Below are 24,224 nucleotides of genomic sequence, written 5' to 3'. Positions count from 1 at the left end.
GTCAAAGCTGGATATGTAGGTGTACCTCCTTGTATACCAGAGTGGAGTGAATTAGAACTAGATTTGAATCCTGGCTGCATAGTGTTGTACAGGTTACTTAACCTTTCTGAGCCTCAGTTTTCTTGTCAGAAGGAGAATTGCCTTTACCCTGCTTTCAAGGCAAGGCTAAAACAGGACACTGGGAAGAGGCCTGATCAAATCAAGAGTGCCCTCCTAAGAAAGGCTAAAGAGTAGGCGAAACTGGGTGTGAGGGTCAAGCAGGTTCGCAACTAACAGGAGATGGGCAGTAAGATCGGTGGTGAAGAGGCCAAGTGAACAACCCATAAGGGGCTACACGAGGAGCTGGCTACATCCAGTGGGACAGATAAGCTTCTTTATGTGTACTTGGTTCGTGCTGGTAGGGAGAGGCGGCTCCGTAAAGGCACCATGCTGGCCTCACCAGAATATAATTCCCAATACTTGTGACGGCTGTGGTGGCTCAATCTTAAAATCCTAACGTCATAAGCGTTCAGCTCACGATAGGCCCCAAGTAAACGTTAATGTCATTTAAAGCCGCCTTTGAAGTTCCGTGATGCCCATTTTCCTAGTGACCTAAAAAGACTTTTATACCTTTTTATGTCCCTCGTTAACGTAATTTTTATTTTGAAATAATTTCGTTCCGTCTTAGAAGTTGCAGCTTAGTACTACTAAGAACATTTTTTTTCCTGAACTATTTGAGAATAGGTCGCTAACCCGGTATCAAATCAGCCTGAACGCTTTGCAGTGCCATCCGACAGAAACACAGTGCAGCCCACCCATGTAATTTTATGGTTTTTGGTAGCCCATATTAAAAAATAAAGCAGGTGAAATTACTCTTAATATTGTTTATATCCAAAATATTATTTCAATGTGTCATGCCAGAAGCGCTTATAGGTACCAATGGCTTCGTTGCTACCATACTGGACAGCACAGCTTTAGAATGTATTTCCTACGAACAAGGATGTTTTCCTGCAGCACAATACAACCATCAGAATCAGGAAATTAACAAACAGTTACATTACTACCATCAAATCCACAACCCCAAGTTTTGGCAGTTGTCCCAAAGATGCCCTTTATAGCAAAAGTATCCAGTCCATGATTACACACTGCATTTAATTTTCAGGTCTCTAGCCTTCTTCAATCTGAAAAAATTCCTTTGAATTTCCTTGCTTGTCATGAACGTGACATTTGTGAAGAACACAGGCCATTTATTTTGTAGAAATGTGTCTCATTTTGATGTTAAGTCATGGCTAGATTCAGCTTACGTAGTTTGGGCAAAAATATTAGACATGATGCTTTGTTCATTTCACTGCATTCTATTAGGTGGACATAATTCCCATTTGTTCCATTATGACTGATGTTAATTTTGATCACTTGATAAAGGTGGTGTTTGTCAGGACTCCGCTCAGTTACTTTTTTCCCTTTGAAATTAGTAATTTGTGGGAGGTACTTTGAGACGTAAGTATATGTAGTCCAGAAAAACATTTCCTCTTACAAAAACATTAAAAATAACTTTATTGGGAGGGGGGATAGGCTTGGGGCATACCACTCAAATCGTATACAACTGTAAATGGAGCACTAATAAAACAACAGAAATTGGTGCCTGGAGAGCTAATTTGGGACAGATTGCTCTCAGCATAGCTGGAGGATACCACAGAGATGTTTAAAATGCTCGAAAATAATAGTCTGTGAATGGGAGTGGGTGGCTGGAGAGCAGGAAGGTATCAAAAGAGGCAGGAGGAAATCCTTGGGGATAATGGATATGTTTATCCTGATTGGGGTGAGGTGTAGGCATGTGTCAAATTTATCAAATTGTATTTATGCTTAATAATTGTAGCTTAGTGTATGTCAATTATACCTTAGTAAAACTGTTTTAAAAATAGTGTAGATATATATATGCTAGCAAAATGCTAAGAGTAGGGCTGGGAGATACTCAGGTACATGTGGAAGGAGAGAGTTACCTAAACCACAAGGCTGCCAATCAGTGGTCAGGATAGGTGATTCAACTGTAACCAGGTCAACAGTTGCAAAAAACAGGGTATACCTCTCTGAGGAGGGAGCCCTGGGGGTGAGCACTTTTTAAATTTTTTTACAAACATACTTGAAAGGCTCCTGCTGCCAGTACAGCAACTAAGTGAAGACCTTTTCTTGCTGAAGTTTATAAATCTGCTTCTCTGGCTCCTCTTTCTTAGGGAAAAAAAATCACATAGGAGCCAACATTATTTCCATGTTAATACTTGTATACTTCTGTTTACTAATAATTTATGAGTTAGCTCACATTACAAGCATACAATGTAGCAGAGCAATTTTTTTCTGAGTTCATTAATATTAGCTTTCTTGTTTTCCTCCAAATTGCTATTTTTCTGCTTTTGTCTGTTATCACTTCTGAGCTTTCCTCCAGAAAAGGTAGTCCTTTTCAATCTGCTCCTACAAATGAAAGGACAAAAAAAACTTTTTAGAAGATCTGCATACATGGTTGCAGCTTAGGGACTTTGGGTTTTACTTAGGGTGATCTGAGTGGGCCCTTTATCGGGGAACCTCTGATGTTAGTATCTTAGACGGTTCTCCTCGGCTGGTCAGATTCCCCAGAGAAAAGTCTTCCAATCTTCTGAGCATTTGCTAATTTAACATTAAGAAGTAGAAGAGGAACCAGGGCCTTGCATTCAGCATTATGTATACCCAAACTCACCTAATCTGCTTCCAGTGTGGTTTTGGTGTACTTATTAGTATGCCTGAGGACACCCCATTCCAGAGACTAGTATTATTTTGTCCAGAAATAAAACTCCAGTCTTCTGTGGGAGTGAGGAGTGCAGACACTTAGGGGTGGTTTTCAAATAGCTTTCACTTAATCCTCTCTGATTTACTTCATTCTTCATTTCCAATTACAGTGGCCCTGTTCCAGTGCTTTTTGAGCATTATACAGTATAAATTGGGCTTTTCTAGTGTGCTAGGTCACATTCATCTGTTTTGCAGCTTCTAAAGTTTTACTGTTGTCATCTCCTCTTCTATTTTTCTTTTATTTTTAAATTGGTTTACTGAAGATTTAGTGGTTTTGGAAGGGAGTGAAAATAGATGAGTATATTTAACCGGGTACATCAACACCGAATTTCATTTTTAAAACTTTTTTTTTTTTTGGCTGAGAGCCATTTTTCATGTGTTTTAATCTTACTGAAGAATGATGACTCTTAAGAACCCTGCGCTTTTAAAATAATTGTAAATTAAATCTACATTAGATGTAATTTAAAATTGCAAATTATAAGCTGTTTAATTCCTGGCAAAGAGCACAGCTCTATTTAATTCACAATTTGTAATTTATAAAACTTTTTAGAAATGTGGCTTAAATCATCCTCTTTAGCTGTTGCCCTTTTTACAAATTATACATAATAAAGGACCTGCCCAGCAAAAAAGTAGCTGCTGTGACTAAGGTAAGGTAAGGTCCCATTCTTTGATATGTTACTTTATGGGTTAAGGAAGTTTTTTATTATTGCATGCTGACCTTCAGGCATTTCAGTTTATTTTAGCCTTTGGGAGAAATAGGTTTCCTTGGGTTCAGAATTGGTGAAGAATTTTTTTTTTGTTTTGTTTTGTTTTCCAGTTTGATTCTTGGTCTTTATTCCCTGCTTACATATACACATACTTGTATGACACAAGTATTTCTCTTTTAGTTGTTTAATTCCAGAGACCATCTCTTTCAAAATTCATTATATTCACCCCAAGCATATAGAGTTATGCTAAGTGACCTTGGTTAACTGTATTGACTGCATGGCCAGTATTTTGTTGGCACATTTCTTTTTTTTTTTTTTAATTTATTTATTTTGGTGAACAATTTAAATGCAGCAGGGACCTGGGGCTGCTCCTTAACCCTGCATGAAGTCATGGAGGTTACTGTTCTTTGTAGAGAGCCTAACGAGTTAGGGACTGAGAGAAGTCCCCCATCATCCTGAGAATCTGGAAGGGGATTGGCATACAATCCACACTGATAGCTCTTTCCCAATGACTTGTGGGCTAAGGCGGTAAGACGTAACTAACTCCGGTTCTGGGTTAAGTGAGAACTGTCATTTAACTAGGGGTTATGGTGTCTAGAGCTGTTATTAGTCACTGTTCTCCATGAAGTTCTGACTTGACTCAAACAGATGAAGCACATTTCCCCGAAGTAGTTAAGCCTAAAAAGCTTCACACAAAAATTTATCCCAATACACTTGCAGCACCAAAGGATACATAATCCAAGAGGTAGGTGGCAAGAGAGCTTGCCCCCAGAAGCTGGTATACTGCTTGGTCTAGGCCTATCTAGAAGCCAGAATATAAAAGTGAGTTGAAAGGAGATGGTTATATATGTTCATACGGGGGAGGTACTACACCTGTCTGAAGGTAAAAAAGAGAACAGGAAATGGGCCTTCTTACGCAGCTTGTAAGAGAAGTAGTAGAGAAGACCTAAATAAGCTCACTGGTATAATCTCATAGCACAGTGGCCCCCTAGAACACGGTGCAGCCTGTTTTAACACATTCATAGCAAATCCTTCTCCCTAGGAGGGAAGTTGGTGGAATGAGAACTTGAGCAAGTCTCTCCTCTAGAAGCCCACCATTTTAAAGTTATTGGTGATTACCATCACACCTCCTTACCCGCATCAGAACTGACTGAGCTTTTGTATCATAAATATTAGTAGCTTGGTTGAAAAACTAAAAACAAAAGCTTAGTTCCACACCACACAGCTTCAGAACTCTATATGAAGTCGACATTAAGACGTTTTAATCTTGCTACCAGGGGTCTGGAGGCGAGACGTCATAGCTATGACACAGTCTGGATTTCTGTGGGGAGAATAACACTTTAACCCACAAAGACCAGCTCAGCAGTCAGTAATACTGATTTACTAATAATACCTTTAGTCAATGAAAGTGCAAGGGACAGCGCATTATAAAATGAGAATTCAGAGATGAGAAATGGTGGCAATAATTTGAAAGCATTTCATGTCTTGTCAGGCTAAAACAGGATTTAGATGTAAAATCACAGAGAATTCAGACAGGCTTTGGAAGGACCTTAATTTCTCAATCTCTTCATTTCTTCTAGTTTTCCTGTTGGTCTAAACTGCCAGAGTTTCATGCGGGGAGACTGACATTCGAAGGGTTGTGCTACCGGTTGGTACAATTAATCTGTGACCTTGACCCTGGGCACATAATTTAGCGAGTCTTGCTGGGTCTCAGAGACCGCCACCTGTAAGGAATACTTTACCCAGGAACTGCTTCAAATCATTTCCAGTTCTTGTTTAGAGCGCCTCTAAAGAAAAACGGCATATACCTTGCGTGCCCAGGAAGTAAACAGAACCCGGTACAGGGAGAAGAATCCGAAGGTTATTAATTTCGAAATACACAACCCTCTGGGAGCCAATTTATTTACCTCTTTTTCTAAACTGCCAATCAAGCCCCGCCCCACGCTGGTCTAAGAGGTGGCGGCCCAGGCAGCCGACCCGGTGTCAGTCACTCGACCCAGTCGCGTAGCCGGCGGCCCCCTTCCTTCTCGAAACCGCACAGAAAGATTCGTCCCAGCTACTCTAGGGAAATAGAGAGAGGGACTGTCAACGTCGGAAGACACGCAGAAACCCTTTCCCACACCCGCTAGTCCTCGCCCAGGGCATACTTCACCGCCTCCAGACCTCAGGGTTCCGAAAACAGAATAAAACGCTCCGGCCCGGCACTCACGCACTTTCCGGCACGCGGCTGCCGTAAAAGCCTCCTCACGCTCCGACTCCTGCGGCAGTCGACCGAGGCGGGGCGGTGGAGGTGGGTGGGGCAACCTGTCAGAGAAGGGGGCGGGGCGCTGTCCGGAAGAACACCAGCGCGGCTGCGCGGACCGAGACGCGCGGATCTCCGCTCCCGCCTTGGCGCCAGTGGGCGGGGCCTGTCGTCCCGACAACCCGGGAGCGTTTGTCCTCACAACCTGGGAGCGTTTGTCCTCACAGCCCGGGAGCGTTTCTCCTCACAACCCTGAGCTCCGACTTGGCCGACTACGGAGGTAGTGTCTGCCTCAGCATGGTGAGCAGGGAAAGTGGGGGAGCCGGGTGAAGGGGCGAGCATTGATTCTCCTGCACCGTGTTAAATGATGTAACAAGAGCCTGTCATATTTTATCAGAGGGGAGCGAGTCGGTTTAGGAAAAAGCCCATACCCTTGTGGTGGGGGGCGGGGATGGACCTTCCCCAGATCTGTGGCCTTGTGTCCAGGCTCCGGCGGACAGGTGGGAGTAAAAACCAGTTTCTGCAAACGGGGAATGATCAGTGCGGTGAGATGCCGTCTTAATCTCGACACACAAAGGTGAAAATTACCATCTCTCCCTGGCATGGAAGACAGACTTAGCAAATTAATTACAATGCAGTTTTATAACTGTAATAATTGAAGTGACTACAATGAAGTAACGCAAAGTTGGAAATGTTGAAATTGGGGCAGGATAGGGGACGGGAACAGGAAGGGAAGAGCAGTGCTTTTCAAGCTGTGTTTTAAAGTATGATTATGAATTCATCAGAAGTGATGAGAAGAAATAGAGCATGGAGAGCATTCATGTCAGGGAGAATAGAAAGTAAATGGATTTTAAGTGGACTGAAAACCGCTGATAACTTAAGGGAACAATAAGCACCTATTTATTATCTTCCAATCGGTACATAAGTTTCTTGTTCTTAGATCCCTCTAGGAATCTTTCTCAAAATGTGGTTTCTGGAAAATTTGCCTCTAATAAACCTGGAATACCAGTTAAAATGCAAATTCCAGGAACAGACTGGACTCCAGATCTACATTAGTTTCCTAAGGCTGCCAAGTAACAACATACCACAAGCTAACTGGCTTAAACAACAGAGACTTAACGGTTTCACAGTTCTAGAGGCTGGAAGTCCAAGTTCCAGGTGTTGTCAGGGTTATGCTCCCCCTGCAGGTGCCAGCTTCTGGTACTTCTTGGCTTGTGGCAGCATTACCTCATTCTTCACTGGCGTTCTCCCTGTGTGTGTGTCTGTGTCCAAATTTCCCCTTTTTTAACAAGGACGCCAGTCATGTTGGATCAGAGATCCACCCTATTCCAGTATGACCTCATCTTAATTTTACTACACCAGCAAGGACCCTCTTTCCAAATAAGGTAAAATTCAGAGACGCTGGGAGATAGGACTTTAATGTATGAATTTTGAGGGGACACAATTCAACCAATAACATGAACTGAATTACAATGGGGAGAGAGAAGTGAGTGTGTACACTTTTAGCCCAGGAATATGCATTTTAACAAGCATCCTAGGTGATTCTTATGCCCTCGTAACTTTGAGAACTTCTCTACCATATGACGCTCTTACGATTTGCAGGATGGGTGAGGATATGTACGTAAACTCAACCTGCATCACATTGAAAGCACTGGTGAGAGATGACAATTCCCCCACCTTTAAAATGTGGCTACATGGGAACAGGGCCAATGCTGTTTACCTATTCTGCTGTATAGTAGTTATTTCAAGATGGAAGCATGTTAACTATTAATTGATAGCAAATATGATAAAAATAAAACGTATTTGTAAAAGTTATGAGAGCCAAGTCTCCATTATTATTCATATCATCTCCAGCATCTCAGAGTGCTTTGTTTGTAAATCATTAATAAATACCTGCTGAACAAATTAGTGAAATATATGCACTTTTCAAGAAGATATAAGCTACTGCTTTGTGTCAGTTTTAACATGTATATTTTATACAGTGATAACCTTATGGCTTGAACCACTAACTTCTCCTGTACAAGTCGTCAAATGTGGAAAGTGTATGATCTTATAGTCACATGCTCCCCTACAAATTCCTTACCAGAAATCTAATGAACACATGGGCCAAATCAGGAGATTACAAGTACTGTTACTAAAAACTACTTGTAAATATTGATTGAAATACTGTACTTTCCAAAATCAAAAAAAAGCATAGATCTGCTTTAGGACACATTGCTGAATAGAATCATTTTGTCATAGTTTTGCCTGTTTTAAATTACTGGTTCTCTTTCTATAAAATCAGCAATCTAACTTTACAGAAAGATTGTTTCTTTATAATATGAGATCATTCCCACACTTTCAAGCTTGACATTGGTACCAATACTAATGTCAGTGATTTCTTCTTCTTTCGAACACTTTAAACTAGTGCCTTCTTGACTGGTGCTCTGTTTCGTGATCGGGCATTTCGTTGACCATGGATCATTGATCGGCGTAAGAAAGAGTATAAAATCTACTTACAAAAGATGCTTCAGTGGGTGAACTATCTTAGTCTTTCCTAGACTTGCTTGTAGTTTTGTCTGAATTCTTTTCTAAAAAAAACTTTTTTATTTTGAGATGATTTTAGATTTACAGAAAAGTTGCATAGAGGGTACAGAGAGTTCCCTTATACTCTTTACCCAGCTTCTCCTAATTTTAATATGCTAGGTAATCAGGATACTTTTGTTTAAATGTCTGAATTATTTTTTAAATTTATCAATTCTTTTGTTTTTCCAACTTTTAGGGTCCCAAAGCAAAAAAGGTAGGTGGAAATTATTTCTCAAAATCGTTTTAAAGCACTGACATTGTACAAACAATTTTTAAACGTTTTCCAGTAGTTTTATTATAGTTTATAGAGTTTACTAAGCTTAGTTTTTAGACATTAATGCTATTTAAATCATGGAATAATCCCTTACAATAACAGGACGTATTTCAAATTTGACATAAAAAGATAGTTCTAATTTCACAAAGAGTTTTTAAAATACCTTTTAATTTTTACTTGTGTCTAGATTTGAGGTTTTTTTTATTACTTGCGTACTAGAAAACTTTGGATTAGGAACCCTTTTCTTCATTTCAGATAAACACATAAAAATTTAGTTCTAAAACCTTCTGTGACTTAAAAGCGAACCCTAAGATAATATGTCTTTAAATGGGTTTCATGGTAACACATACTGAATTTTTCTGTGCTTTGTAAAAATTTGAGTTCATTAAGGGGTGTCTCAAATAACTTTTTCTCTCTTCTTAGCAGATTTATACCTGAAAGTAGAGATTATTATCTCTTGACTGGCAAACATAGACATAGTTCATTTGATCTAAAAGTTTTTTTTTAATCAGTTGCCAAAGTAGTTGCATGCAAAAATGTGATTTCCACCCATTCTTGAAAAATTGGAAACCTGATAACATTGGACCTACAGTCCTGTAAGGGAACAGTTGGCTAGACTAAGTAGCAGCTACCCCTTTGGGAAATGCATAAATTCTTCAGTTTGCTGTCGTCCAGACTGTGACCAAATCCCTTACATTATTTACCTACCTGGTCCCAATAGGGATTTAGGTTTGGAATGCCAGCATTAAGGCATATCTGAAAAGTCACTACTCTGTTAATTTCCCCACCATTCTCTCTTATGGAATCAATTATACTCTCTGTGTTCTCATAGCACATGAATTTGTCCATACCTCAATTATAATGCCTATCATTTATTGTAATGATTTATCATTATGCGGTGTTCAAGGTCAAGAGCATGTCGTATTAATTTTTGTGTCCATAGCATTTAGTCTGGCACGTAGTAGAAATTCAATCAATATTTGTTGAATGAATATGTGAAACCCCATTTACCCTACCACTACTTTAAAACACTTGGGCCCTTGATTATTTAAGAAGAAATGCTTATATAAATGTGCATTCAATATTTATACAATTCAACATTTCTTCAAAAATGCTATTGAGTGCCATCTATGTTTGCTTTTCTCAGTCACTTCAACCAACTACCAACCTGATACTGTTTTAGGGACTGTGGATATAAATAACTGAACAAAATTTATGAAGGCTCTGGGCACTTTCTTATGGGGGAAGTATTCTGGAGGACTATAATCATATATATGTTTGTCTACAATAGTTTATTAGTTTGTGTGGGCATTCATTTTCAGCTTTAGATTGTGAAATCTTAGAGGCATTGTTTTAAATCTGAAAACTCATTGTTCTAATGATTTTGGTACTTAACCATGGATGTATGGGTGCTAAATAAATACATTTGGATTATTTTCGTCATATCGTTCTTTCCCTTAAAGAATGGTGAGATTCATCCTGTGAAATTTGAAACCAAACATAAGGAAAAAATTACTCACTTTTTTTTTTTTTTTTAATGCTATTCTTGTCTGCTTACATTCTTTTTTTATGTATGTATGTATGGCTGTGTTGGGTCTTCGTTTCTGTGAGAGGGCTTTCTCTAGTTGTGGCAAGCGGGGACCACTCTTCATCGCGGTGCGCGGGCCTCTCACTATCGCGGCCTCTCTTGTTGCGGAGCACAGGCTCCAGACGCGCGGGCTCAGTAGTTGTGGCTTACGGGCCCAGTTGCTCCGCGGCATGTGGGGTCTTCCCAGACCAGGGCTCGAACCCGCGTCCCCTGCATTGGCAGGCAGATTCTCAACCACTGCGCCACCAGGGAAGCCCGCTCACTTTTTAATTATTTCCATTCTTAAAGATTATGGTTTGGGGATGAGGTGAGCCTGTAAAGGGAATTGCAGTATGGTTAAAAAAACATGGAAAGATATATTTTATTTCTGATTTCTTAAAGTTTTATTTTAAGGGAAAAAAGTAGTAAACACATATGGTACAAAATTAAAGTAGCATAAAAATGTAAAAGTTCCTCCTAGCCAAGACTAAAAGAACCACTGCAAATCTTTTCATTCATTTTCTAGTCATTAAAAAGTACACACACACACACACACACACACACACACACACACACACAGACACACACCCGTTTTCTCCCCACATAATGGGAGCATTCTGCACCTTCTAGTTTTCACTTGATGATGTTGCATTTTATTAATTCTAGTATACTCACCTTTTCACATTTTAACATGACTGAAATTGAGGTATGTTTTGTGGCTGATAATAACTTACAATCATTGTAGTCCTGAATTGACATCTATTTCCTCCAGAGATGTTTGCTTCTGTCAGTCACTTGGGCTTACTACCAACCTAATACTACTTTGAATTCTCTTCCTGAGAGTTTTTGGACCACACTAATAGTATGAGTCAGACTGCAAATCCACATTAACTGACTTGTGGTTTAAATTTTCAGGGATTTTTTTTTTCTTCGTTCTATTCATTTTTCAGGATTGAGCTATGCAAGTTTCCTTGTTGAATCTTTCTGTATTATAGGTTCATTTGTGTTTACCTAATATTCAGCTATATACAGGCGTTTCCTTTTATATTCACATCTTGGGCATTTCCTTTTTTGGTATAATATCAATAATTTCAATGTGCATCTTACATCTGATGGCATCATAGATTCTATGGAGTAAATATGTCTTGGGGACCTTTTTTTGTTTCAGCACATTGAGATTATATCACTTCTTTTCACAGCTGTATCACATTCCATTGAAAGTATATCTATGATTTTTATATTGTACCTATTTTTCACTACTACAGACAAGGTAGAAATGAAGATCCTTGTATATAAGGCCTTGCAAACATATGGAAAAATAGTTGTTTCATTGATTTAGCAGTATTCTAGGCAATAAGAGTACAGCAGCAAGACAGAGTCCCTGTCTCCATGAAACTTACATTCTTTTTTTCCCAGCTTTATTAAGATATAATTGACGTATAACATTGTATTATAAGTTTCAAAGTATACAATGTGATGATTTGACATATGTATGTTTTATGAAATGATTACCAAAATAAGGTTGGTTAATACATCCATCACCTCACATAATTACCATTTTGTGTGTGTACCCGTGTGTGTTGAGAACATTTAAGATCAACTGTCTTAGCCACTTTCAAGTATACAATACAGTATTGTTAACTGTAGTCACCATGCTGTACATTAGATCCTCAGAACTTATTCATTTTAATAACTGGAAGTTTGTACCCTTTGACCAACACCTCTCCATTTCCCCCATTCCCAGCCCCTGGCAATTACCAATTTACTCTCTGTTTCTATGAGTTTGGCTTTTTTAGACTCCACATATAAGTGAGATCATGCAGTATTTGTCCTTCTCTGACTTATTTAACTTAGCATAATGCCCTCCAGGTTCATCTGTGTTGTTGCAAATAAGATCTTCTTCTTTTTTTGTGACTGAATAATATTCCATTATATGTATATATAATATATACAATATAATGTTTATAATATAATATATAATATTATATTAATATGTAATATATCAATATATAATATATTACATTATATATAATAATATATATTATTCCAATTGTCCAATCATATTATATATATTATATATATATCACATTTTCTTTATTCATTCTTTATTCATTCATCTGTGGATAGACACCACTTAGGTTGTTTTCATGTCTTGGCTATTGTGAATAATGTTGCAATGCACATGAGGGTGCAGATATCTCTTCAAGAGAGTGATTTCATTTCATGAAGCTTACATTCTTTCTGGGGAGGGGAGGTGAAGAAAAAATATAATTTCAGATTGCTTTGAATGTGCAGAAAACCAAGAAAGGGGTCAGTGGGAAATGTGGGGTAGGGTATAATGTTATAATGGTGATTAAAGAACTAAAGTTTGAGAAGAGACCTGGATGAAATGAGCATTCTAGGCAGAAGAAACAGTTATTGCAAAGACCCATAGTTGGGAATGACCTTGGTGGTTAGAATAGAGTGAGCAAAGTTGAAGTGAAAGATAAAATGTGAGGCGGAGGGATGGTGAGGGTTGAGGGGTGGGCAGAAGGGTTGGGGGAGATAAGTAGGAACCAATTCTTAGCCAAGTAGGCCATGGTGAAACGTCTGGGTTTTATTCTGAGCGTGGGAGAGTTGTAAGCAGAGGAGTGACATGATCTGATTTATATCTTTAAATGGTCAGTGGAGAATTTGCTGTAGGGAAGCAAGAGTAGAAGTAGGAGGACCAGTTAGGAAACTGTTGCATCAGTGTAGGTCAGAAGTCTTTACACCAAGGTGAACCTACTTCTAAAAGTAAAACATACTCTTCCCTGGAAAAAATCTACTGTCTTGAAGCCCCGCACTTTTGCTATTGCATCTTCCCCTTTTGCAAGTACGCTTCTGCTTTACAAAACAAAGGTCTATCTCTCATCCATTCTAAATCTTACTGTACTTCATTGCCCTAGAACCTGGGCTATGAAACTAAAGGACATTTCAAAACACTCATGTTGGCAAGGCTTTCTTTAATCAAGGCACTAATGACTTCTTGTTTTTGTCTGTCTTACAAGTAAGTGGTGAAATGTGGCATTTGAAATATTGAGATATTCTGAATGTCCTATATTTTGTAGTGTGGAGTGGTGGGAGTGGTGGTAATCTTTATTTAGTGACATTGCTTGTAAGATTATTGTCAAATGATGATGCAAAAAAATGCTCTCACAGTGTAATTTATTGATAAAACATTCAGGCTCCAAAAATAATAACATTAATTTTTTTAATGAAGAAAGATTAAGGGTATCAGTAAAAATGTAAATGAGCTTAATATTTTTACATAGACCTTAAAGTTGCCTTTGAAACTTCATATAATTTAAATTAGTATTATTCATTGCAAAAACTAGGAAATTGTACAAAACTATAGAAGAGGTTGTAACACCTGGTACCCTGTTAAAAGACCCATTGCTGCATTTACATCAGTATGTTTTCTTCAGAAACCACTGTACTTCGTAGAATGCATGAAATAGCAGAAGACATTGATTAGATTGTAGGGAAAAATGCCTTACAGACTGATTAATGCATAGATGAACTTGGAATACTTTGAATTGATTTTATTTGAATAGATTGAGACTGGTGCCCAAGTACCTCCAGGCATGGAACTGTAAAGAATGGGCAAAAAGGGGGCCCTATAGCTCATATCTATACTTATATCCTATTTTAATTTAGGAACACCATATTCACAAAGAAGCTTTGGTTGCCTAAAATTTGAGTCCTGATTTCTATGGAACATTCAGTGTTTACCCTAAAATATAAATGGTGTTAAGTTCAGGACATTAAATAATTGCATCTTTTAAAACAATGTGTGAGGAAATGGAATCAGCTTATACCTGGCTTATAATAAAAAAAGAGATAGCTTATCATGAGGATGCATATTAACACATTTATTTGTAGAGAAACATGAAGTCAAACTGTGATAGAAAGTAATTATGATATGGCCAGTTGGTTTAACTTTGAAGGCTGGGCTTTGCTAATTAGGTAAATTGACTTTTTTTAAATACTTCGAATGAGCAAAATCTGTAGCTTTAAAGTTTTGATCAATTTAAAATCAAAGCAAGTGGTAAAATAAAATAATTTTTTCAAAATATTATTTTGATTTTCCCATTTCCAGTAATATTGGGCTTAAGATTTTTGGGGTCAAACTTTCTGCTGAAAACAATAAATAATGCTGACTAAAATATATATGTATAGATCAAAACTTCCATCTTAAAGGCACTTAAGAGCTGATAAGATAATAAGAAATTATCAGGAGAAAAACTGAATTAAGGAAGGAACCAAAGAAGTAATGGATGCACTAAAACTCTTTTTCATGAGGGCATTTGCAGTACAGGGCAAAACTTGAACTTGTGGTTTTAACAGCAACAATGGGAGCCAAAAACAGTGGAGTGATGTCTTCAATGTGCTGAGAGTAAATAACTGCCAACTTAGAATTCTGTATCAGCTCAAATAGTTTTCAAAAATAAAGGTGAAAGAAAAATGTTTTCTCAGGTAAAAACTGTGTTTTTCACCTGCAAAACAGACTATATGCATAAGGTATAAAACAGTAATCCAAATAATAACATGTGGGTTTAAAAAATAGATACATGACAACAACACATAATATTCATCAGTTGATAAGTAGATAAACAAGATGTGGTATATCCATACAATGAAATATTTTTTCGGCCATAAAATGAAAGTATTGATACATGCTATAGCATGGAAGAACCTTGAAAACATTGTTCTGAATGAATAAAGCGAATCACCAAAGATCACACACTGTATGATTCCAGTTATATGAAATGTCCAGAATAGGCAAATCTATAGAGAAAGTAGATTAGTGGTTTCACAGAGCTGGGGGGTTGTGAGGAAATGGAAGGGGGCGCTGCTAATGGGTATGGGATTTCTTTTGGGGGGTGATGGAAATGTTCTGAAATTGATTATGGTGGTGGTTGCACAGCTCTGAATACACTAAAAGCCATTGAATTCTACACTGTAAATGGGTGAACTATATGGTATGTAAGTTTTATCTCAGTAAAACTGTTTTAAAAAGATATATGACAACAATAATGTATAATTTGGGTAGGGCAAGGATTAATTGAGTTAAGATGTTCTAAAGTCCCTGTACTGTTTGGTAGTATGATAAATGTATTTATATGTTAGGTACATAGGTTGACTTTCTAGGATAGCCACTCAAATGATATAAATAGAGTATATAACTTCCAAACCAGTAGAGGGAAAATAGTGCACTAACAAAAAAATAATCAATTGAAGATACCAAGAAATATGAAAAGAAGGCCAGACAAACCCAAAATCAAAAGAGAAAGATTGTCAGATTGGATAAAAAATAAAATCCAACAATAATCTTTTTACAAACACCATCTAAAGAATAAAAATACAGAAGAGTTAAAGTAAGATGATGGAAAAAGGCATGCTATGCAAATAATAGAAAGATGAAAGTTGGTATAACTGTATTAATATTAGACATGGTAGACTTTAAGACAAAAAGCACTTCTAGAAATAAAGAGGGTCATTTTGTAATGATGAAGTTTTGATTAACCAAGAAAATATAATTTTAAATTTGTATATACCTAATTATAATGCCTTGAAATATACATTGCACAGATTCAGAGAACTGTCAGGAGAAATAGACAAGTTCACAATCATAGTGGACGATTTCTTTCAGTAACTGATAGAACAAGCATTAAAAAAAATAAAACAGTAAGGACGTAGAAGATTGGAACAACATGAACAAATCATTAGCTTTGTTAGAATAAGAATTAGACATATTAGAATTAGAACATTGCACTCAACAACTAGAGAATCTTAAGCACACATATTTTTTTTTCCAAAACTGACAATGTACTGTGACATAAAACTATTCTCAAAGTTCAAAGAATTGAAACAATTCAGAGCATGTATTATAACCTAATGAAATTAAGCTTAAAAATCAAAGAAATAAGTTATAAACAGGAAGTTACAATATGCTGGGAATTTAAAAAAAATTCTCAAGTGGGTCAAGAAGTAATATAATGGAAGTAAAAAGATAATTTTAACTCAGTAATAAGAAAAATACTTCAAAATTTGTCAATGTGTCTAAAGAAGTACTTAGAGGGAAATATGTAGTCCTAAATACTTACTTTAGAAGATGAAAAATTAATGAAACTAAACCATCTTCAAGAAATAAGAAAAAGAAACTCGAAGTAAGGAGGAGGAAGGAAATAATAAAGACAAATATAAAAATTAATAAAATATAAAACATACAATAGAGAGGATTTATAACCTCATATCTTTCAAGTCTTCACTCAAATGTTACCTTCTCCATGAGGCCCACCCTAAACACTGTATTTAAAATTGTAATTCATCCCTTCCCCAATGACCCCTGCAGTCTGGTGTCCCCTTGATTTCTCCCATAGCACTTTTCATCTTCTAAAATATTTTATAAATTACTTTACAATTTTGTTTATTGTACCACAGAGATATATTGTACAGCACAGGGAATATAGCCAATATTTTATAATAACTATAAATGGAGTATAATCATTAAAAATTGTGACTCACTATGTTGTATACCTGAAACTTATATTAATACTGTAAATCAACTAGTCCTCAATTTTAAACATTATTTTTAAATATTTTGTTTATTGTTTTTGTCTTTCTCTTCCCATTTGAATATAAGTTCATTAAGACAAGGATTTCTGTTTACTGATATATCTCAAATACCTATCACATATTAGACTCTCAGTATTTCTTAAAATAGTTGAATGAATAAATAGGCCACAATTTATTTCTCTGAAAATACTGATAAAATTGACAATTTTCTGGTAAATTTTATCAAGAAGAACAAATGGCATAAATAATTAATACAGGCATTCCTTATTTTATCGTGCTTTGCTTTATTGCACTTCACAGATACGGCATTTTTTACAAATTGAAGGTTTGTGTTGAGCAAGTCTATCTGTGCCATTTTTCCAATAGCATTTGCTCACTTCGTGTCTCTGTGTCACATTTTGGTAACACTTGCAATATTTCAAATCCTATGACTTGCTAAAGGCTCAGATGATAGTTAGCATTTTTTAGCAATAAAGTATTTTTAAATTAAGGTGTGTATATTTTTTTAGACACAGTGCTATTGCACACTTAATAGACTACAGTATAGTGTAAACATAACTTTTATATGCGCTGGGAAACCAAAAAATTTATGACTTGCAATATTCCACCACTTTACTGTGGTGGTCTGGAATCAAACCCGCAGTATCTCCAAGGTATGCCTGTATTAGGAATGAAAAGAGAGACATGACTTAAACAATAAATGACATAATTTGAACAGCTTTATATGCCAATAAATTAGAAAATTTAGATGAATTAGACAAATAGAAAAAAAAAAACCTTCTCACACTGTTTCATGAAGAAGTAGAAAACCTGAATAGTCCTATAATCATTTAAGAAATTATATCAGTGGTTAAAATTTTTCCCAGAAAGAAAATTCTAGGTCTGTAAGTCTTTGTTAGCTAGTCCTTCATTCAAAGATAAATTATTTCACTTTTATACAAATCCTTCTGGAGCATGAAAAAAGAGGAAGCATTCCTAATTAATTTTGAGTTACCGGGGTAGCCTGAGAATAGCATGAGAAAGGAAAATTGAAGCCCATACATGAACATTAATACAAAATGTCTAAACAAAATGTTAGCAAGAATGATAATAAATCATGACCCAATTCAGCTTATTCCAGGGAGGCAGAATTGGTTTAATGTAAGAAATTAAATGCATACAATTAGATGGAGTTAAAAATTCAATTACTATGCCTTACCATTTAATAGCTTAAAGGGTACCTCTTTAGCCTGATAGAAGTATCTATATTTTAAATAAACAAAAAATTGCCAGAGAAGCAAAATACTGAAATTAACAAATATTGACTAGGATAATGATTATGAGAGTGTAAATTGGAATAATTACTTTAGAAAACTCAACTTCAACAACATTGAAAATGCACATACCCACCAGTTTTACTTCTAGGTATACATTGTAGAGAAATTCTTGTATGGACACCAGGATACATACACTCAAAGGTTTATAGCAGCATTATTCATGATAGTAAACTAGAAACCATCCAATGTCAATCAGTAGAAGAATGGATAAATAAATTAATGAGTTACTATTCAGCAGTGAAAATATACAGCTACTGCTATATCCCCCCTTGGGTGAATCTTACAAACCATAATTTGTATCTAAAGAAGTGAATCACACAAAAGGACAAATATGGTATTATCCTACTTATAGGAAATATCTAGAGTAGTCAAACTCATAAAGACAAAAAGTAGGATGGTGATTGATAGGGGCTGGGTTGGGGGCAGAAGGGGAGTTAATGTGTAATGGATACAGAGTTTCGGTTTGGGATGATGAAAAAGCTCTGGAGTTGGGTGGAGGTTATGGTTGTACAACAATGTGAATGTACTTAATGCCACTGACCTGCACACTAAAAAATGGTTAAAATGGTAAATTTTATGTTATGTATATTTTATGACAATAAATAAGTAAATTACAATTGTATACATAAAGTATAATTGGATTTATGAAAAAATTCAAAGGTAAGAAAACTATTGTTTAGGAATATATACATATGTAATAAAACTTTAAAGCAAAACAAGAAGAACATTACAAATATCAGTGATTATCTCTAGGAGTAATTTTTTTGGTAAGTCAATATAATTTTTGGCATATGTTGTGGAAAGAATTCAAAGAACTGCACGATACAGCTGTAACAAACCTATTCCCATCGGCTTTTTAATATAAACCAGATTTCTCATTTCTTATAGCTATAAAAATTAAAATAGAATCTGTCTGAATCCTTGTTTCATTCAGCAATAGCTAACATTTATCCTTGGATCATGAACTAACCAGGAAAATGAAAAAACCTAACAATCTCATCAAAAGGCGCATATCTAGTAAAATTTTACTTTTTATGTTTTAATATTTACCTATCAAAATTTGTAATATAAAATGTTGCTTTGTTCAATTGTGTACCGAAAATAATTATAAAATTAACTCAATCCAGAGCAAAACTTGTATTGCTCAGAAACTTGGAGTCAAGGAAATTAAAATTTTCGTACATATTTTTATAACATAAATATGATAGGAAGATCAACAAAAGTTGTTCAAGTGTATTACACTAGGATAAGATTCTGTGGGGGAAGTGGACTGGAAATATGAATTCAAAGAGAAAAGGATTAAAATTTTTATTAAAGAAAAGCTTGTTCATATTTTTTTATTTGATATTGGCCGTCAAATCACTATAGTATGTATCGATAGATCCATTGGATATATTTTAAATAGTGATGGATATATTTAAAGGAGTGATGTAAAAGTTTTCTTTTATATATGATATACTAGAAAGTACAACATTTGAAGTTGTTTAAACTTGTGGTAAAAAGTTTTCAATGTCAACTTAAAAATGTGTGAAGGGGGTACATAGCTTTTCAAAATCCTTTTAGGGACTATATGAACAAATAATTTTTAAAGTTACTAATCAACTACATCTGAGGAGGAGAAACCAGAGAAGAAGTCTAAGAAGGAGGGAAGAAGCAAAATCAGATAGTACCAACCTGAAGGCCTAATGAAGAAAATATTTCAAGATGGAAGAAGAAAACTTCGTCAAATAATGATAACAGATGAGTAAAATGAGGGCCGAAAATAGGCCATTGTCATTGGAAACATGGCCATCTTAAGGTTCCATGACAAGAGAGGTTTCAATGGAACAATAAAAATGGAAGCCTGATTAGAATGGGGCATGCAGAAAATGGGGACGTGAAAGCAGTGGGCAACTCCTTTTAGGCAGTCTAATATAAATGGTAACAGCATTGGAGCAAAAGAGGAAGAAGGATGTGAAATCCAGGGAGGGAGAGATCTATGAATAACTAGAGGTGTTGATTACAGGACCCAAGTCTTACATAGGCAATAAGGGATAGGATCTAGTGTAAAAGTGGTGGATTCAGACTTAGATAGCAGAAGGTACATCCAGTTCATCCAGTGTAACAGGAAGGAAGGAAGACAAAGATAGAGGTAGATTAAAAGATCGGGTGTGTAAAGGAGCATATTCTTAAAAGTTTCTAGTGATGTAAGAGGTAAAGTCAACAGTTGAGAGTAGGAAAGAGGAGAGGATTTTGGAAGAGTGAAGAGAATGAAATAACAATAGGAATACTGTATGGTGCTTAGAGCCTGTTTAAAATGTGTGCTTACAAATTTTGAGCTCATGTTATTTTTCTCTGGCAAGGTTCAGCTGCTCCTATTGCTAGCTCAGAATAAGTGGAGAGTTGGGTTTAACTAGAACTAGGAATTTGCCGGCTGAGCTTCTCAGAGGGAGAGGAAAATAGGGGAGGCAGAGATATATAAGTTAGTGATTATGTGATGAACTGTGAAATCTAACCAGGGTAAGGAAGAAGTGACAGTATGCGGGGGTTGATGAATGGTGAAAAAGTGATAGGGCTAATGGATTAGAGACTCCAACAGAGCATCCTGCAGTAGGTAAGCCAAAAAGCAGGTGGTCATCCAAGAGTCTGTGTATCCCTAGGATTAACCACTCAGTTGATTCCTAAATTTAGGTGGTGCACTTCTCTTTCCATACTCTCCCCTAGGGAAAATGGAGGGGAGGCGGTCATCACCAAGATAGTCCTCAAATCTGTATTCTGTAGCCCTGATCTCTTTGCTACATCTCAGTTCTTCAGTTTCAAAGCCTGCAAGCATTGCCTGGATGCTCCAGCAGCACTTCCTACTAATGAAATTTCTCTAAACAGTTTCTCTTTCAAGTTTGCATCTTCGGGACTACTATTCTTGTTTTTTGATTCTTCTCTGACTCCTTCCTCTCCATGACTCCAGTTTTAATCATTATCAAATAAGTTAACTTATAAAATATTTATTGGATCCATTCCCCATCAGCATTTCCATTGTCATGACTTTATTAATTATTGTTAATAGTAGCCAAAATGTATCATCTTTACAATCATTTTTTCCCCTAACACCAGGTTTATTTTCCAGATAATAGCCACAGACCTGGAAAACTTTTAGGGGGTTTCCAATTCTTTTAGCATAATGTCCAATCTCTACAGCATAGGCTCCAACCTTCTTTTCCATTCTTATGTCCATCATTACCTCTTCTTGGGGTTTTCCTAGGGCCTATCCAGTGCTCTCCCAACTCCATATCTTATGCCTGCCTTCCCCTCTTCTTGGAGTATCTTCCTCTCATATCTGAATGTTAAAATCTTTGGGGCACAAACTTAAATATTAGATACTCTATAAAAATTTTACTTGATCCCAGCTGTTGAAAACAATTTGGCCTTACTCCACACTTGCAAAATAACTCTATATCTGTTAGTCATAAAAATATCTTTAATTTTTATAGACATGTAGCAGTGTTAAAGATATTTTTACATATATTTTATTTTAATCCTTACAAAAATGAAATGAGGTTTTATTTAGCACCACTTTAAAGATGTGAAAACTGAGAATGAGAGAATTAAATTGTATATACTTGTCACTGTCACTCTTGCCTTTGAATAATTTATACGTTAATTTTCCTACTTGTTTCCTTACTTTGTCCTCAAGGCACTGAGTCAAGGCTTTGTACTTAATAAGCAGTCTTATTTGAATGAGTAGAAGACTGGATTCATGAAAGTAAAAGTGTTTTTCGTAATTGCTAGTTGAGGGATATGTGTTTTTAAGTAATTTGAGTACGTGTGAATAACCTTTTTAAAAATTGTGGCCTTTATTAAGTCTGGCAGTAAGAAAAAGAGAATCACCAAAGCTGACCGGTTGAAGCAGCTACAAGAAGAGGAGGAGAAACGACAAAAGGAGGAAGGTATAAAACACACAGTGATAACTATTGTCATATGCAGGTGATACTAACAATAGGTTTGTATTTCTGTCATCCAGTCAATACTTTTTAAAAACAGTTTTCAAAATTTTTAATTTTTTGAATTTAATCTGTTTTATAATAGCTATTTACTATTTAAAGGGTACCCAGAAATTTCTGTTAGTACACGCCAATCATTTTCAGGTATATCTTGAAGGAGAGTTGCCAGTTAAAATACAGGATGCCCAGTTAAATTGAATTTCAGATAAACAGTGGATAATTTGGGATAATTTGCCTCATGCAATGTTTAGGATATACTTGAACCAAAAAAAGAGTCCATTGTTTATCTGAAATTCAAATTCATCTCAGCATCCTATATTTTTATTTGCTAAATATGGCAACCCTATCTTAATTAAGTATAAGACGTTTGTACTTATTGATTAAATTAAGAGCATTGGTACTGATTGTGCAGTAAGAATTCTGAAACTCAAATTAAATATGGGGAATATACACTAGCAAGAAATACACAGAGCAGCCTAAGTTCTTATAGTTTAATAATATTTATTTGTCAAGTTTAAAGAGGACTTTCATTTGTTAAAGAATGTCCAGTAAAAATTAATGAAAATTTGGTCATTTAAAATAATAAAAAGTGACTTTAAAAATCTGAATAGTTTATAAAAATAGAACTACCATATGACCCAGCATTCCCACTACTGGGCATATACCATATGCCCAGAAAACCGTAATTCAAAAAGAGTCATGTACCACAGTCTTCACTGCAGCAGTATTTACAGTAGCCAAGACATGGAAGCAACCTAAGTGTTGACAGATGAATCTGTCAATCGACAGATGAATGGATAAAGAAGATGTGGCACATATATACAATGGAATGTTACTCAGCCATAAAAAGAAACGAAATTGAGCTATTTGTAGTGAGGTGGATGGACCTAGAGTCTGTCATACAGAGTGAAGTAAGTCAGAAAGAGAAAACAAATACCATATGCTAACACATATATATGGAATCTAAAAAAAAAAAAAAAAAGGTTCTGATGAACCAAGCGACAGGACAGGAATAAAGACACAGACGTAGAGAATGGACTTGAGGACACGGGGAGGGGGAAGGGTAAGCTGGGACAAAGTGAGAGAGTAATATTGACATATATACACTACCAAATGTAAAATAGACAGCTAGTGGGAAGCAGCTGCATAGCACAGGGAGATCAGCTCAGTGCTTTGTCATGACCTAGAGGGGTGGGATAGGGAGGGTGGGAGGGAGACACAAGAGGGAGGGGATATGGGGATATACATATGCATATAGCTGATTCACTTTGTTATACAGCAGAAACTAACAACATTGTAAAGCAATTATACTCCAATAAAGATGTTAAAAAAACAATCTGAATATTTCAGATGGTTGTAGCTTTTAGCATGAAGAATATCTGTTGATTCAGATTCAGGTTTTAAATGTCTGTTCTTAGTTTCCATGTTGATTTTTTAATGTATAATCATATAAATCTTTTTTAGGTGACTCATGATAATAATACAGTATCAGGACCTACATCTTGGGGAATGTTTTATTATATTGGGTTAAACTCATATTCTTCAACATATATTTCATATTTTGTTTTTTAATAGTGTAAGCAAGGGAAGATTAAGATAGTTACTTCTGTTGATGTAGATGTCACAAGATTATGGAAATCTTCTGAAGATTTTACCTCTCCTTAATTACCCATGATAGATTTGTCATTTTTCATTGATTAAAATCATTATTGGATTGCTATAAACTTTTTGGAGAAGAGAAATATCACTGTGACCCAGAAATTTTGAGAGTCATGTTACTTTTTTTTTTTTTAATTTATTTTTATTTATTTATTTTTGGCTGAGTTAGGTCTTCATTGCTGTGCGCAGGCTTTCTCTAGTTGCAGAGAGCGGGGGCTACTCTTCATGGCAGTGCACAGGCTTTTCATTGAGGTGGCTTCTCTTGTTGCAGAGCACAGGCTCTAGGCACACAGGCTTCAGTAGTTGTGGCACGTGGGCTCAGTAGTTGTGCCTTGCGGGCTCTAGAGTGCAGGCTCAGTAGCTGTGGCGCACAGGCTTAGTTGCTCCGAGGCATGTGGAATCTTCCTGGACCAGGGCTTGAACCCGTGTCCCCTGTATTGGCAGGCGGATTCTTAACCGCTGCGCCACCAGGGAAGTCCGAGAGTCATGTTACATTTTTGAAAGAAATCTAGCAGTTTTAT

At 36.2% G+C, this 24,224-nt stretch overlaps 1 protein-coding gene and 1 long non-coding RNA gene across 4 annotated transcripts in view; one reads left to right on the top strand and one right to left on the bottom strand.

The window, feature by feature from the left end:
- Positions 1-1,516: 1,516 nt before the first annotated feature.
- LOC137774708 (uncharacterized) lies at positions 1,517-5,770 on the bottom strand. The gene is made up of 3 exons (XR_011075928.1): positions 5,651-5,770; positions 5,411-5,564; positions 1,517-2,445 (listed from the first exon to the last, which is right to left on the bottom strand). It is a non-coding gene; the product is annotated as an uncharacterized lncRNA (long non-coding RNA).
- Positions 5,771-5,914: 144 nt separating this feature from the next.
- Positions 5,915-24,224, top strand: part of DNAI7 (dynein axonemal intermediate chain 7) — a 74,456-nt gene continuing 56,146 nt past the window's right edge. For 2 of the 3 annotated variants that reach the window (XM_068560052.1, XM_068560050.1), the window contains exons 1-3: positions 5,915-6,045; positions 8,507-8,524; positions 21,906-21,990. In XM_068560052.1, coding sequence (XP_068416153.1) covers positions 6,043-6,045; positions 8,507-8,524; positions 21,906-21,990 — 106 coding nt within the window. In that variant the 5' untranslated portion in view covers positions 5,915-6,042. The remainder of the gene's footprint in view (positions 6,046-8,506; positions 8,525-21,905; positions 21,991-24,224) is intronic. The other variant, XM_068560051.1, reaches the window with a different exon arrangement.

The sequence above is a fragment of the Eschrichtius robustus genome, chromosome 13, assembly GCF_028021215.1.
Source record: "Eschrichtius robustus isolate mEscRob2 chromosome 13, mEscRob2.pri, whole genome shotgun sequence".
Taxonomy (NCBI): Eukaryota; Metazoa; Chordata; class Mammalia; order Artiodactyla; family Eschrichtiidae; genus Eschrichtius; species Eschrichtius robustus.
This window is presented reverse-complemented; position numbering and strand designations above follow the sequence as displayed.